Source organism: Chenopodium quinoa, unplaced genomic scaffold (genome assembly GCF_001683475.1).
Source record: "Chenopodium quinoa cultivar QQ74 unplaced genomic scaffold, ASM168347v1, whole genome shotgun sequence".
Taxonomy (NCBI): domain Eukaryota; kingdom Viridiplantae; phylum Streptophyta; class Magnoliopsida; order Caryophyllales; family Amaranthaceae; genus Chenopodium; species Chenopodium quinoa.
Window position 1 is genome coordinate 253,022 of NW_018744497.1, and position 16,039 is coordinate 269,060.

Here is a 16,039-nt window from a genome sequence, read left to right on the forward strand (position 1 = left end):
GTGTTCCCTTGCTTTTATGCTTGTTTATTGTTATACTTTTATAAATATTGTGTCTTACTTGTATAATAGCTCCCCTCCACACCAATATGTTGCACTATGAACTCGTGGTTCAAACCCGCTTGTGCCCTCCTTGAAGTATCAGCTGTCACAAGCCCCGACCACCTGCACACCGTTGCCCAAATAGACGTGAGTGCTCCTGAGATTTAATTGCCCACTTGTGTTGCTTTGTGCTGACAAGCCCCAATTCCGCACAAGGCTAGCATTCTTGCCGCCAAAAGCCTAGAGCGCATCGCACGTTCCGGTGCCCAAAATCCTAGACCGTAACACTATGGAAGAAGTGTTTACAAGGCTAGCCTTCCCGGTTTGCTTTCTGGGTGACGCCTGCGTCGACACATAAAATAAAGACTTCCTAATCCGTATGTAGGTCCAGCCGACTGGCCGAGACTATGTTCTGCTCACCAAGTGCAATTGCCTCAGTAGAAATGTTTTCCCGGGATCAAAGATGATTTTGGCCTTTTGATCATGGACTATGTTTTACTGACTAATAGAGATTATACAAATGTAAATATATCCTTGTACGTTGTGCATGTCAGGATGATTTTCTTGATAATTATGATGACCATCACAAGTTAAATTAATCTTTCTTCGAATAATTTGATTACTTGATGAATTAAGGTGTTCAACACAAATCAAGACAAATGTTTTTTGAATAAATTGCGTGATCATACATGGAAATCCCAAACAATATGTTACCAGGAACCAAGCCAGTAAAAGAGTGAGGGTGGTGGGGTAAAATAAGCTGGAAATTTGAAGAAAATTTCATAAAAATTTCATATTCAGAGCTAGAGGTGTTAAAACCTACCTCAACCAATCCAAACTGAAACCGACTTGAAAAATACCCGATTCAGATTTTGACTCACATGAACACAATATTTAGCACATCTAAAGTTTGAAATAAACCCAACCCAACCTCACCGAACGTGACCCAGACACCCGAATTGAAACCTATTTAGAGCAGCTACAATGTGGTTAAACATGCAGCAGGATATCAATCACAACAGCCACATAACTCATAACTCACTAGTAACAGCCCTCTTACATCAAAGTCTTGTAGCAGGATATCACTCACAAGTCACAAGTTACAGCAATCTTCTCAAATTGCTTTTTCCATCTCTGCTGTTATCTATTACTAGTACGTGCAAGTAAAACCTTTTTAGCCAAGTTGGAAGTATAGTAGATTGATCAATGGTAAACTATGCATATAATCTTTAAGCTAGACAAAGCTCAGTCTCGGCTCGCTCAATTATTAACCCCTAAGCATGATTCATGAATCCATGATCCCCTATCAAGGCTAGCCAAAACCAATGCTAAGTTGAGATTGTGTAGATACTTGGCAAAATACTAGTTTTAGTCGACCAAAGGCTTAGGCAACCAATATCACCAATGCTATAAATTACCAAGGATTGTAAGGAATATAGAAATCCCAATAAGGTGTACAATCTATTCTGAACTCATGGACTAATGTAGTGTACTGATAAAATTGCTAGTATAAGAACATCTAACACCTATTCAAGACCGCGCAAGCGAGCATGGCCAACAAACACAATTGCTCAAGCATTCTGCTGAATGTCGATCCATAAACTTGAACCCACAAACAGTATGGTTGGATATGAGTAACCACACTATAGGTTAAAACAAATTCGAACAAAGTCCAATCTACATTACCAAAAACCTCTTTCAGATAATTGCAACATTATAAAATAAAGCAGTTTGAATTACACAGTGAAGTTATCAGTAATTATAGCATAAACCGATTCGTATTCAGTTTACATCACAAATGACTTCAATATTACAAGAGCAACCCACTGTTAAACAAATTCAAAATCAATCATACCCAACACAACATTCCAGAGCAATTAACCAAAATCAACCAAATCAATCGATGATTAATCAAAGATAAAGCAACTATTTCAATAGAATAGTCAGATAAGATTCAAAAACAGTTGAACTATCAAAAATGACTTCAATATATTACACAGCTCTAATTAAATTGAAAAGGAGTAATCAACTGTTAACAAATTCAAAATCAATCATACCCAAACAACATTCCAGAGCAATTACCAATATCAACCAAATCAACAGATGATTAATCAAAGATAAAGCAACGAATTTGATAGAATAGTCAGATAAGATTAAACAAAACTACTGTATTAATGATCCCCAAGAAAATCCATGATAACATATGCAATTATAAAAAGGAGATGACGGAGAAAAACATATCCATACTCAAAATTATCAAAATATAACATAATTTTTCTGCAAAACTCATCCATCAAAACCCTAATCATAACAATTACCTCATTAAAAACCAAAATCAAGGATTCCATCAAAAATCAAAATTACCCAAATCAAAAAAAAAAAAAAAAAAAAAAAAAAAAAAAAAAACCCTTAATTCTCCGGAATCTCAACCTCATCATCAGCAATCTCCTGTTGCAAATCCTTAGGATCTTTCCCATCAACAGTACACCCAACAGAAACACAAGTCCCCAAAATCTCCTTCACAGTACCCTTCAATTCCTTCGCCATAGATCTAGGCTTCATAATCTTAGCAATCTCAATAACATCATCAAGAGAAATATTACCAGTATGCTTGATATTCTTCACCTTCTTCCTGTCTCTTTCAGGCTCCTTCAACGCCTTGATAACCAACGCAGCAGCAGAAGGAACAACAGTAACCTTAGCTTGACGATTCTGAACAGTAAGCTTGACTGTAACACGAAGACCCTTCCAATCTTTAGCAGTTTCCTTGGCAATGTCTTCTCCGATTTTCTTCGGGGAAAGACCGAGGGGTCCGATTTTGGGGGCGAGTGAGCTCGCAGCTCCGACTTCACCTCCGGTGACTCGGACGAAGACGTCGACGACTTGGGATGGGTCGAGCTTCGGCGGCATTTTGGAGAGAGAGGGAGCGACGGCGGAAGGAGGAGAGAGAAAGTGGGTGTGAAAATGGGGGTTGGGCGGAAATAGGGTAAAGTGTGCGAATTAGAATTTTTACGAGGGGTGTTTATAGGGTTAGGGTTTTGGTTACTCATGCATTTTCTTGGGCTTTTTTACTGATGTATTGATTCTGTTTTATTTTTCGGGGAGGATGGGCTTTAATGTGAATTTGATGTTGGTGTTCTTTACGGAGGAGTACTATATTTTTTGTTTTTTCATTTTTCGACTATCCAACATTGTGGAGGTGTCAATTCGAGTCATTGGGTGGGTTGGATTTACGAGTGTAAATGAATCGAGTCGAGTCGAGTCGTACTCTGTTCAAGCTGAAATTTAGTTAATCTAGGTGAGTTCGAGCTTAATTTTGAGACTTTAAACGACCTCAAAAATGCACTCAATCTCGATTCATTTAGTACACTATGGTGTTCGCGAACGACTCAATCATTAAACAAATTGATAATCGAGCTTTTTTAAGCAGCGAGTTTCTCTAATAAATAAGCTTTGTGTTTTTGACGGTTAAAAATATCAAAATCACCAAAAATAAATAGATCTTAATTATTCTACACTTTTGGGAAGTTTCTTACAATGCAATTATGCAAATTATAATAATAATTGAGTATTAAAAGTCAAATATATGATTTGATTTTTTGAAATATGGTAAATTGGTGACAATTATAATATATTATTGAACAATAAATGAGCTATTTCATGAACATAAAAAACAAGCTAGTTCATGAACATAAATAAACGAGTAGTTCGTGAAATTATTTGAACGAGTATATCTATATTCGTATTCAAACTCATTAATTAAATGAGCTTCAAAATTTATTCAAGCTCGGCTCATTTTTTAAAGTAGCTTCAAAATTTGTTCAAGTTCAACTCAATTATTAAATAAACAAACATGAACAAGGTTCAGTCGAGCTCAAGCTCGAGTAGTTTATTGAGTCTCAATTCATTTACACCCTTATTCGGGTCTAGTCAAGTCTAGTCTAGTTTGGGTTTGAGTCATGCTAAATAATTCGCGTCATTTTCAAATTGGGGCGAGTATCAAAGAAAAGTGGATAGGAAGGGAAAGGAAAATACAAGGGAAATGAAGGTGAATCCTAACTAAATTGGTTCACCTTATACTCCCTCAATCCATTATTTTTTGCACCAATTTCCTTTTTAATCGTCTCTTTAATTTTGCCCCATTATATTTTTGGACATATTAGATCACACCTTTACTCTCACAACCACCTCACTTATCCCACCATTTTTCTCCCTTGTCATTATATACCAACCAAAAATTAATAAAGTAATTTTCCTCTATAGAGAAAAAAATAAGAGACAGAAGGAGTATATAATTTCAAAAACAAAGATCATACACTCGTAGTAATTCGTATTTCCCAAGTCTTCTAAAATTGGACTAACTAGGGCGTGGCTGGAGCCAATATAACCCTTATTGGCATTTTTGGGCCGAAAATTTTATTCCAGTCCTAAAACAATCCAAAGCATCGCATGAAACTCTTTACTGCTCCCTTATTTGTTTTTAATGATGATTTGCCAATTTTTAATTTCCAACCGAAAAAAAGGAAAAACAAACCAAACCAAAAGAGCCAATAAGTAAAATCATCAAACCTGCACGATCGGTGAATTAGGGGAGATGATAGAACATACAATTTCTTTCAAAAGACCAAGTTCAATACTAGTATACTACGATGTATTAAGCAAAGATTAGAATATCTATAAATGAACTTTTCATATATCAGTAAATTGTCAAAATCACCGATAGATCATATGATTCATATCAAGCATTGGACCTGATGGGCATTCAAATGATCGATGACCACGGCCACCACAGGCACCACACATAATCATGTACATGCATTGATGACTTATGTGTCCTAGACGTCCACAATTTTGACAGAAGATATCATACAATTGACCCCCAGCAATGGGCGGAGGAATAGGTGGTGGGCCACCAAGCATGGGTGGAGGGTCCCTAAACATCAATGGTGGTGGGAAAGTTAGATTAGGACAATAGCGGGCCATATGTCCAGTTAAATTGCAGTTGTTGCAAATAGGCTCATTGAGACAGTCACGAGCAAGGTGGCCAGGTTTTCGGCACTTGTTGCATGCTTTTTCATTCATACAGTCCACTGTCAAATGGCCTGGCTGGAAACAATTGCTGCAAACTCTAGGATCGCTTGATTTTGGACACTCTCGGGCCAGATGACCCATCTTCCCACAGGAGTGGCAAATAGGTTGATTCTTGCATTCGGTAGAAAGATGACCTGGTTCTTTGCAGTTCCAACACATTGTTTTTGAGTTACAATCAGCAGCCATGTGCCTAAAAGCCATGAAAATTACTATTAACCAAGTGGAGCTTCTATAATGATAAGCCAGAGAGCCAGAAAAATAAAAAAAAGTTCCATAGGTTGGTGCAACATATATTATGCATATATCCATTAGCAGGAAACCCTACAACTGAGAAGGTTACACCCACATATGTAGATGAGATGATTCAACAATTTTCCAAATCAATAACATAAAAAACCCAGGGGAGAATTAAGGGGCCAGATTTAAAATTTTACAGAATATTAATAAGCTATTCCCTGTCTCAGTTAAAAGTTAACATAAGAGAAAGGCACAAAAATTAAGGAGAAGAGAAGACAGATCAAACCAAGTACAATCCCTAAACGATTATTAGAATCAGCAGCGGCTTTGATATTGCCCTGCTATCAAACTTCCAAAACTTTGTGGAGTCACCATCAAGTAGACAGACACCAACAAGACAATGCTGCTTTCTAAGCGTAGCGTTAACTTCACATCAAATGAAACAAGCATCTTCTTCACAACTCGGAAAGCTTAAAGAGCTTGACCAACAATCACAGAAGCATGCCTAGCGGAATTTAATGCGCTCAGACAGGACTAACATTTACCAACATGACTTAGCTTATGAATTCCAAGCATTGCTTATCCCCAGGCCAAATCAATTTGGGAACTCAAAATTTTGCCCTTCAACAATGGGGAGGTTGATATCAGAAATGAAATATATCAAAAATTAGAAAAAATTTCAGAAAAGAGGAAAAAAAAACATTCATTTTCCTGACTTAAGAATGTCAACGAAACAGCCTTTTAGAAAAATATTCCATCACAAATAAAAGACATTTATGCTAATCACAAATGTCCCACAACGACTAGATGAAGTGATAAGAGTTTTTGAGAGAGACTTATAATGTGCAACGATGCCTATTTCATTGAATTAGTGCAATGATAAGTCATGGCACTGATGGCAGGCAACTCAGTAATTTTATTATCCAAGAGCAACACAAGTAGGGCCAGTAAGCACAGTGAAATTCAGGGAAAGCAAACACTAAAAAATCATGGGAGGGAGAGAACGGACAGAAAAGTTCAGGATGAGAGATAAGAGAAGGGACGACTCTCCAGTTGGTCCAAGAGGCTGAAATATGAAAATCAAGCCACTACCATCCAGTAAAATATAAACAAAAATCAAGTGCACCACTGCGACATGATGAGCCTGCTGCCGTGGTGGTGAAGGCAAAGAGGAGGAGCTGTTAAAGAGAGGAACTATGAAGAGTGAAGAGAAAGAAAACTAGGACCAGGTAGGAAAGCAAAATTGTGAATTTTATATCTTTTCTTGATCAAATTTCATTATTCTTGTGTGTGTGTGTGTGTATTTTATACCTTTATTTTGTGTGTGTGTGTGTGGATGTGAGACTTTTATACCCTTATTTCCTTTTTCGTGTGTGTATGTGTGTGAATGAGAACCAAGTCTAGAATCCTAGGTCAGCGCTTCTTAGCTCAACTTGAGAATCTAGCACAGCAAATTACTTCCTCCGTTCTTTATTACTTGACCTGCATTCCTTTTCCGCAGTTTCTTATTACTTGACCCATTTCCTTTTTTAGGCAACTTTGACAATACACATTTACTGATTTACGCTCACCTTTTCAACAACATTAACCCACTATATCCTTATCACCTTCCCTCCTCTCTCACCTCATCACACACCAAGACCCATAGTTCTTCACAGATCACCAACAGAACCTCCCCCCCCCCCTCCAAGTTATCCAGGCAACTACCGTCACCACCACCCTTATTATTGAAACACTAACAAACATCAATCACCACACTTATCTCTCATCTTCACCGGCAAAGCCCTCCAAGGCCTCCACCCCTCTCCCCTCACACCCTCTCTTGTTACCTTCGTACCGTCGCAATCACCGTCAATTGTAGAAGTTCTCAAAGTTTATCAAACCCAAGGCCATGGTGGTCGAATTTGGCCGGCTATCCAAATCTGAAACCATCATAGCCAAATTCGACCTAAAAGCTTTTGATTTCTTACAAATTTGCTCTTATGTGACGGTGGTTGGTGGAGAGTGGGTATTTTCAATTTCCTCTCGTATGTTTACTTTGGTGGTGGTATGGACTGTGGTGAGAAATACGACAGCGTATTGGAGCAGTAGTACCGGTGAGATGATTGGTCTTACTACATCGTCAATGTCAATTTTGGTGGTGGTAGTTGACTTGTTCGAGGGTGGGTCTTGTCTCTCTCCTCTTGTTTCTCTACTTCGACGGTGAAGGGATGCGCTATTTTTCAGTAGTCTGGATGGAGGCGGACCTGGCGGTGTAGGTGGCTATGGTGGCGATATCGGTAGTGGGGAAGGGGGGTTAGTTGGCAGGAGTAAATTTGTCTTTTGACATTATTTTACACCCTTCCTTGATATGTGTGCCTAAATCTAGTGGGCCATAAAAAAAAAATAAAAAAAAATAAAAAAAAAAAGAGGAAGTACTAAAATTTGTTAAAGAGCACTACCCTTTAGAATGCTACAGGTAGATAAGGGCTTCATTAAAATGATCACAACAGCTTTAAGTTTGTAAAATGAGCGATGCGGAAAGCAAAATGGGTTTGGTACGGAATTTAAAATCAATAGCACCACTTCAGATGTTTCTAATTTCCTAATTACTAACTCTCACCAATTCATTCTTCAGTTAAGATCTAAAGAAGATGATACCTAGGAAATTGGCATAGGACTTTCCTTACATATATACATACAAACTCATTCTCATTTCTAACATTTATTACCACCTTCAAAACAGGGCATAACCCCTATTGCAAAAGTTTATCCACACTCCATTTATCATATCAAAACTTTGCAAGTCCCCACTAATTTATAATGGTTGACAGTATCTAGCAACTGATCTCATAACTAGCAAAAAGAATATGGGCAACCAGGTGAGTATAAACATTGTCGCTTTCATCCAGACCTTTTTAGTTATGTACAATACACCTCATCTCCCGAGTGAAACAAATAGTGGTGATTTCAGCATAGATTTCAAAGCACTGAATAACTGATCTCTCTTGGGAATTCTATTGAAGTTTTACTTCTAGTCACTGAATTGGCCTCAAATATGCAGAAAAACTGAATATATGGTCCAAAGAATAAATGTATAAAAAACAAAAAACAAAAAAAAAACTTTGCACCAACTACAAAATAACTGATCAGGGCCTGCAGAAATTAAACAGAAGGCAACATAAGCTGTCAAACTATTCAATCCTTTCAAACACATTTTCACAATAACCATAAGACTAAATTGTAAGTGAACCATCACACTCACTTTTCTAATAGCAACAATCCAAAGAACATTTCTCTCCAGCATTTATATTTGTCTGAATTGTCTCTATAATTGATTGAATCAAAGTTTAATGAGTACTCTTATCATTTCCTATTGCGAATATTTACTAACTTTGTTCTAATTTAGGAAAGGTCCTAATAATATTTAATAATTTTTCTCTTCCCATACAAAATTTAGGATCCCACACTCTTTCATTCAATAAAAAAACCCCCACTATTCTATCATATTTACTTTTAGTTAAAAAATATTAAATAACCAAACAAAAACTTATTGCCAAGACTAAGACTATGCGCCCTGATAAGTGTGAAAACTAATCTGCAACAAGAGTATTCATCAGAAAATACCCATCTCAGGGGCTAACATTGCCAACCGTTTTATTAGCAACCCTAGTATCCACCATAAAAACTCATGTTCACCAGCCCTTTAAATTATAGTTCTGGACTTCTGGCCTACCCCATGCAGTGATTAGCCTAATTATACATAAATTTGTTTCCTTCCCTAAATAGAACCTTTAAGAGCTCTAACAGCAATTCCCGGAATCAAATACTGATCATGGTCTGGTTGCTTAACTAAGCATATGACTTCAGGGTTTCGTTAAATCTTGACAGAGCAGTCAACAAACTCTCACAAAAGGATCATTTCCCTCCACACCATAAAGTCAAGTCAGGGTTCTAATAAAGTGCGGGAGGCGTTATTCGCCACAGGTAGACACAGGGTTTCCAGGAATTAAATTAAAACTAATCTTCCCCTAGCCCTCTCCCTCTCCCTGTTGAATAAGGAAATAGAAAATTCAAAAATCAAAAATTAAAAGAAAATCATAGCACATATATTTGACAATGATTTTTGCAAAGATAATCCCACACTCAATTAAAGCAGAATAAAACAGTAGACCAAGGGTAGCCTTATTAGATAACTTGAACTTACTATGCGACAAAGGTTCATATACTTACCCAGGCTGACCACAGTTGTTGCACACAGAATCATTTGGGCATTCTTTAGCAAAATGCCCAGGCCGCTTACAGTTCTTACATAGATAACTTTGCCTGGAAAAGCAATTTATATTAACAGCAGTAATTAGTAATGGTGGAATAAAAACAAGGATAGGAAAAAAAAAAAAAAGTCATCAGCAGAAAGCTCATCTGAGAAAGAAGACTTAATAAATAATCCTAAAATGTTGGAAAGACATACAAGTAATTAGCACACGGTTCATCAACCAATATGAGATTTTTAAATATGTATTACGAATATCGGCAACAGTAGAAAACAAAACAAATATCCCACATGATATACAGGTTGAAAATCAATAATGATAATTTAATAAGTATAAGAGGAACTCTTCAGACATAAAGAAAATGTCAATCTAGCATTTTATGCAAATTTTAGAGTAAGAATAAAGATAAGAGGTAATCAAAATAGATATATACAGCCCATAGATTTTTTGGGCCTATAACATAAGTTAAACAATTATACATGCAATATGATTATAATATCTAACCATGAGATTTGGTTGAAGAAAACTTTGGAACGATAATACTTCACCCATTTCTAATACATAGAAACATTGACCTTGTAAATAGCTAAATACCCATTTTAGGAAAACTTACATCGCCTTTCACATTAAACATACTCAATATACTTTTACTTGTTTATGCTTGTTGCTTTAGAAAATACCCAACATCTAAAATTGTGTGCACTCCCCCATGTTGCAAGACTTGCAGCACTAGAGGAGCAGAGGAAAGATATTCTGTTCAAGAAGTCAAATAAGCTTGATAAGAAGAAAATGGCCTTTTTTCAGTAACTTGGGGCTTTGAGTAATCAATGCGGTTAAATAGCCCAAACATAAATTAGGTAGATGGTTGTTGTGAACCTTGACTAGAACAATTAATGAGCTAGCATTTAAAGACAATTTGAAAATTTTGTTTATTTTAAAAATTGACAGACAAAAACAAGAAATTTTTTGATACTTTATATAAACAACTAATTCAACTAAAACAGGTGATAAATACCAAGTTAAAAAAGCCAACAACCATCAAAAGATTGCCAAACAAGACCAATATATTTATTTCATTGAGCAGCCATCAAACATGTATTGAAATTAGTTAATTGAGTTCAATATAATGTACTAAATAAAACACAAATAGTATGATTATAACTACATTCTTCAAAAATAAATAAAAGGCAAACTCCCTTTGTACCCAAATAAAAGTCCCATTCACCTAAAATCCTTGTTCCTAAATAAGTCATATTTCACCTTAAGCTAATTATTATTATTTTTATTCACTTTTAATCAACAAAACACTATTTTTTTTTTTTAATATTTACCTTTAATCAACCAAACCTTCTATCTTTTTTTAATCACCTTCCTAAAAACTTGAACTAAAGGCAAATAAGACTTTTATTTGAGGATGGAGTAGCTAATATGTAAAACAAAAAGTCCAATTGCACATGGAAACAATATATTATTATAATAGTTTCACTGATTTTTTTACAATACATGAGATGATCTTATAATATCAAACAATTACTGCACATGAAAATCAGCTTTTCCACTAACCAAAGGAAAAAAAAATAGGGAGATTAGCCTATGCATATAGTTGAGATATAGGCATATAGCAATCTAATAAAAACATTAACAGTAACCGTAGCAATAATATTAAGCAAGTAACATAAATTAAGCCAACCAAACAATTGTTTGTTCTTATAATGATATATTTCTCAGGGACATTACAGCAATTTGGGTTTCAAACATAGTTACCTAACTCGCTAATATGAGATTGGGTACGAATCCACAATTTGCTTCCTAATATGTTAAATTAGGCAAGAAAATGTACCACTTTCATGTTATAATTCGCCTTTTGCAGTTAACGGTCTGCCGGGGGGTACATTTTTAATTTGCCATCAAAAAACTTATGCACAATTACTTTCAAAACTTCAACATCAATTTAGAACTGTACTTAAATTCTCATTCAATTTTCAAGCACTCTCCTAAATAATCCATCACAAACCCTTCCCCTCCAATCATGAGTAACTTTTGAAAATGAAGTGCTGACAAATGATGATAATGAATTTATGATGGTTTATACATCATAACAGAAATAATGATGATAAACTGACAGTGTCACAAAGGGTAAAATCTTTGATTGCCCCACCCCCTAAACTTTGCATGTTCTCCATCCTATATCTTATAATTCTATTGTTCTTTGATTCCTCTTCAATTAGTGCATTTGGATTAAACAACTGTGAAATTTCTTCCAATTATCCAAACATTTGTGAAATGGAAATGTAAAAATTAACATTCCAGAACAATTAGTATTTTTAATAATCAACTCTATGTTCCAAAATGAAACCTTAAGGTACTTCAATCTTTTCAACTTTCCATTTAAGAATTAGGCAAACCACTTATTAACTTCCAGTCCTTAGAGATGCTTCAGGCTGTAAATTTTACCACTCCTTCGATTCTAATCAAGCCAACAGATTAAACTTATGGCTTGTTTGGTACGTGGCCATAAACGATAGAAACAGATATGAATTTGTATTTAAAATAGTAAGATAAATCAAGGTTTATGACCATGATAATGCTAGCTTACCCCAAAATGACCATTTTCCTTTAGAAATTTTCATTTCAACCCTATACCTCCTCCCAAGTGGTAATGGATGGTAATTGAAAAAAAATGAACACATGCCTAAGGTTGAAATTGCATTACCATGGAGATTACAATGTTAATTTCACTCCTAAATTACACTTAAAATTCATTCCAATTATCACACTTAAATTTCATTTCAATACCCACCATTTATTACCGGCTACCAAACGGGCCGTTAGTATAGTCCTTAGTTCCTTACAGACACTAAATCAGAAATTGACTATCCATATATGTTGATAACTTCTAAATATGATCAAAGTAACAGCCAAAAGTATCTGTTGTGTAGAAAATCACAAAGTGGGCTAAAAAGCATCAAATTTTAACCTCCTTGTTCTTCTCTTCCACTGCTCCTAATTTGCCTTTGTTTCCACAAATGAAAAATAAATAAGGACAAAAAAACCATGGGAAAGTTATCCCCTGAAGAAATGCCCTAGCTGATCATTATTCAAAACACACTAAGATCCACCACTGAAAACAACCATCAGACTACCCACCAAGACATAAAGGTAACTGAAGAGTGAAGCCCCTGCAATATTGAATGAGCAGCAACCACATCTAGTGAACACATCATAACTCAGCCCTTCTAAACAATAATAGCAACAAATATGCTACTGCTTTAGCCAAGGCCAATAACATTCACGCTTAACGCTGTCATTTTCAGGAGACTTTTATCCTATAGACCTCATACTAATTAAAGTTGCTGATGATTTCTCCATACCAACCAGAAGGGCTTGTAAACTACATACAATGGCTGTCACAGAGTCACTTATCTGAGGAGGTGAGAAAACTTTAAAGAGGAGCCTAAAGTATGTCCCTAACCCCCTCCCCCCCCCCTCTTCTTTTATCATGCTTAGATAGCATAGCAGGTAATCTGTATAGCATATGCTCCTTCATTCCCAAATAAATTCAAGTTTTCAGAATTTCAAAAGAAAAGGTTCTCTATAGCCACTTATGGGGATGGACAAAGCATCTCAAAATTGTAATGCCACCATTGAAAAATGGGTACAAATGGTAGTTCCACCTTTTCTTAATTTCTTCTTAACTAGACACGTCATGTAATTGAGAGATGTAAGCATTACATCCATAGCATGCGCCAGCCATGAATGCATGACATCAAATCAAAAAAGAAAGCATGCTATACATATCATATGTGTGTCTCAAAACCTGATCTCATGATACAATAACGAAAAAAAAAAACCAAACAAACATGACGCGTATCATAGACACTCAATTCAAATGTCAATTAGCATGTACCCCGACGTAACAAGCGTAGTTTACTTGAAAAATTAATTATGCAGGTCAATATAAGTCTCAAGATATAAACAATTCCATATATCTAGATTTAGAACAACAAGTTCGACAATGACATTTAAAATACATATGCATGAGCAATTGAGCACACATGTATAACACAAGCTAGCCCCCACCCCACCCTTCCAAAAAAAAGTAAAAAAAAAAAAAATTAAGAGAGGTTACCTAAAACATCTACGATCCTTTTGGTATGGAGCATATGATGGCCGTTCTTTGTTCCGGAAAATTCTACCCCCTGAATCTCTGTTTGCATCCATAATGCGCCAAGACTACAATCTAGCCAAAATCATTAATAAACATGGATTAGAACCTATTTCTATGCTTATTGAATGAAGTGTTAAATACTGTATTAATATAATAAACATTTTTTTTTTAAATTAGACCTGGGATAGATTTGTAGTGACTCACAAAAGTGGTCTAGTAAGGCCGTCTTACACAAACATTTCTCTTAGTATTCTCACAGCCCAGGCCAACAGATCCAATTTCATAGTTCAATCCTAACATTAAAAGGTTCTGCAACACATTAGCAGCCAAATTTGATTCAATTATCAAATTAGGCTCGAAAAATCACATAATTTTAAAGAGAAAGGCATATTTGATTCAATCATCAAATTAGGCTCGAAAATTCACATAATTTTAGAGAAAAAAGGCACATTTGATTCATTATCAAATTAGACTCGTAAAATCACATAATTTGAAGGAGAAAAGGCACATTTGATTCAACTATCAAATTAGGCTCCAAAAATCACATAATTTTAGGGAGAAAAGGCACATTTGATTCAATCATCAAATTAGGCTCATAATTTTCTTCTCTGGCAACATAATCGCTCGTTATGATCTTTCAGAACCCTTAGTAATTAGAACCAATAGTCCAAAAATTCGAACCCTAAATTTACTATACTGATACTGACAATTAAATTAAATTAGATCAACGATAAGCCCTAGATTGTGAAATTGATATTCGATTATTGCAAAAAGGAACAACAACTTACCTCAGAAACTGCTTTAATGGAGGATAGAAATATCAATGGAGAACGTGGTGCACTTCAATGGGAAATTGAGAACGAGGGGAGGAAGACAGTAGGACTACGTTCATCGGTTTTTTATTTATTTTTAAAAAAAAACTTTTTAATTTTTTTAACCATACTTGTATAATTAGACCTGGCCGACTAGTCGGGTTTGGGTCGAGTCAATAAATAATTGGGTCAGGTCACTTTATATTTTGGGTCAACAGTTAATCAGGTCAAATAGGGTTTGAGTCGGATTACTTTAGGCCGAATCAAGTCGGATCGGGTCAGATTTTAGGCTCAAACGCCGGGTCATATATCGTTATTTTCTGACAAAAATTATAATAATTGTCAATACAAAAACTCGATAACTATATACTTGTTATATACTAGTATACTACTTATACATGTTCTCATTTCATTACAGAATACACCAAGCATAGCTTGGTCCAGTGGTAAGGTTTAGATCTCACAACCAAACCCCCACTAGAGGCACTTTAGGGTGGGGATTCCCTTACCCCCCCCCCCCCCCCCGCCTCTTAGGGGCCGTTTGGTTTGCACAGGGGAATCGGAATGAAATGCAGAAAGGGAATGTAGGAGAAAGGAAAGGAATTCCCCTAATCTGGACAAGTTGTTTGGTTGTGCCCAGAAAACGGAATTAACTGTTCATTGATTCCCTTTGCTGCTGTTTGGTTCAAACTAGGGAATCAAACCAGGAATTTTAAAATTTCTCTCTATTTTTTCGTATAATAACCTGTTTTTATATAATAAACCCAAAAATAAGAAAATAAAATATGGTCCTGTAATATGGAATAATAGACCTGTAAAATGAAAAAAAGTAATATGCTATTTTTATATTTTCCATAGTTACCTGTAACATAAAAAAATATACTTTCCATATTTTCCTGTAATATTCCAAAATAGACCTGTTTCATATCATATTTTTTGAAAAAATACCAAAATATTGTTCACAGACCATGACAATTTTAATCATACCAAAATACTATTCCGAAACAACAACATAAGTTTTAAACATACCAAAGTTCATAACACCTAATTCAACACAAACGAGTTAACCACGATAAAAGTTTTAAGCATCATTGTTTTCCCTAATAAGACTCTTAACATAACTACTTTTCAAAGCGTCTGGACACTTTGAAAATATTATAAGCTTGTGTGGTTTCGAAGCTAGATCTTCGGCAACTTCAAACACTTGTTTAGGAGTGACATCCTGTAAATTGAGAGAGAGTAGTTCCTCTAGCACTTGTTCACTCTGCTGCACTAATTTTTTCTCTATTTCATGTGTATCTTTTTCACGTTCATTAGTGCTTGCCATTACATTAGCCATAGTGGAAAGATGAACATTCATATCTTTCATGAATGTTTGTAAGCTGGCCAACTCGTTCGAACTACGAGCACCATCACTTTTTCTCCTTCTTTTTGCAGTT

General features: G+C 35.6%; 2 protein-coding genes across 7 annotated transcripts; both read right to left on the minus strand.

Moving 5' to 3' along the window:
* Window positions 1–2,192: 2,192 nt before the first annotated feature.
* LOC110697674 (60S ribosomal protein L12-1) lies at window positions 2,193–3,160 on the minus strand. Its single transcript, XM_021875053.1, has one exon. The coding sequence runs from the start codon at window positions 2,947–2,949 to the stop codon at window positions 2,449–2,451; it is 501 nt and encodes a 166-aa protein (XP_021730745.1). The 5' UTR covers window positions 2,950–3,160; the 3' UTR covers window positions 2,193–2,448.
* A 1,550-nt stretch (window positions 3,161–4,710) lies between these two features.
* LOC110697675 (DNA-binding protein HEXBP-like) lies at window positions 4,711–14,854 on the minus strand. 6 transcript variants are annotated; one of them, XM_021875058.1, is made up of 5 exons: window positions 14,577–14,854; window positions 13,993–14,081; window positions 13,750–13,853; window positions 9,580–9,672; window positions 4,711–5,320 (listed from the first exon to the last, which is right to left on the minus strand). In XM_021875058.1, the coding sequence occupies exons 3-5, from the start codon at window positions 13,839–13,841 to the stop codon at window positions 4,753–4,755; spliced, it is 753 nt and encodes a 250-aa protein (XP_021730750.1). In that variant the 5' UTR covers window positions 13,842–13,853; window positions 13,993–14,081; window positions 14,577–14,854; the 3' UTR covers window positions 4,711–4,752. The 6 variants fall into 6 exon arrangements, with proteins under 6 accessions (XP_021730750.1, XP_021730746.1, XP_021730749.1 ...); XM_021875054.1 differs by having other exon boundaries at window positions 13,750–13,860; window positions 14,577–14,853; XM_021875057.1 differs by having other exon boundaries at window positions 13,750–13,860; window positions 13,968–14,081; window positions 14,577–14,853.
* Between the last annotated feature and the right edge of the window lie 1,185 nt (window positions 14,855–16,039).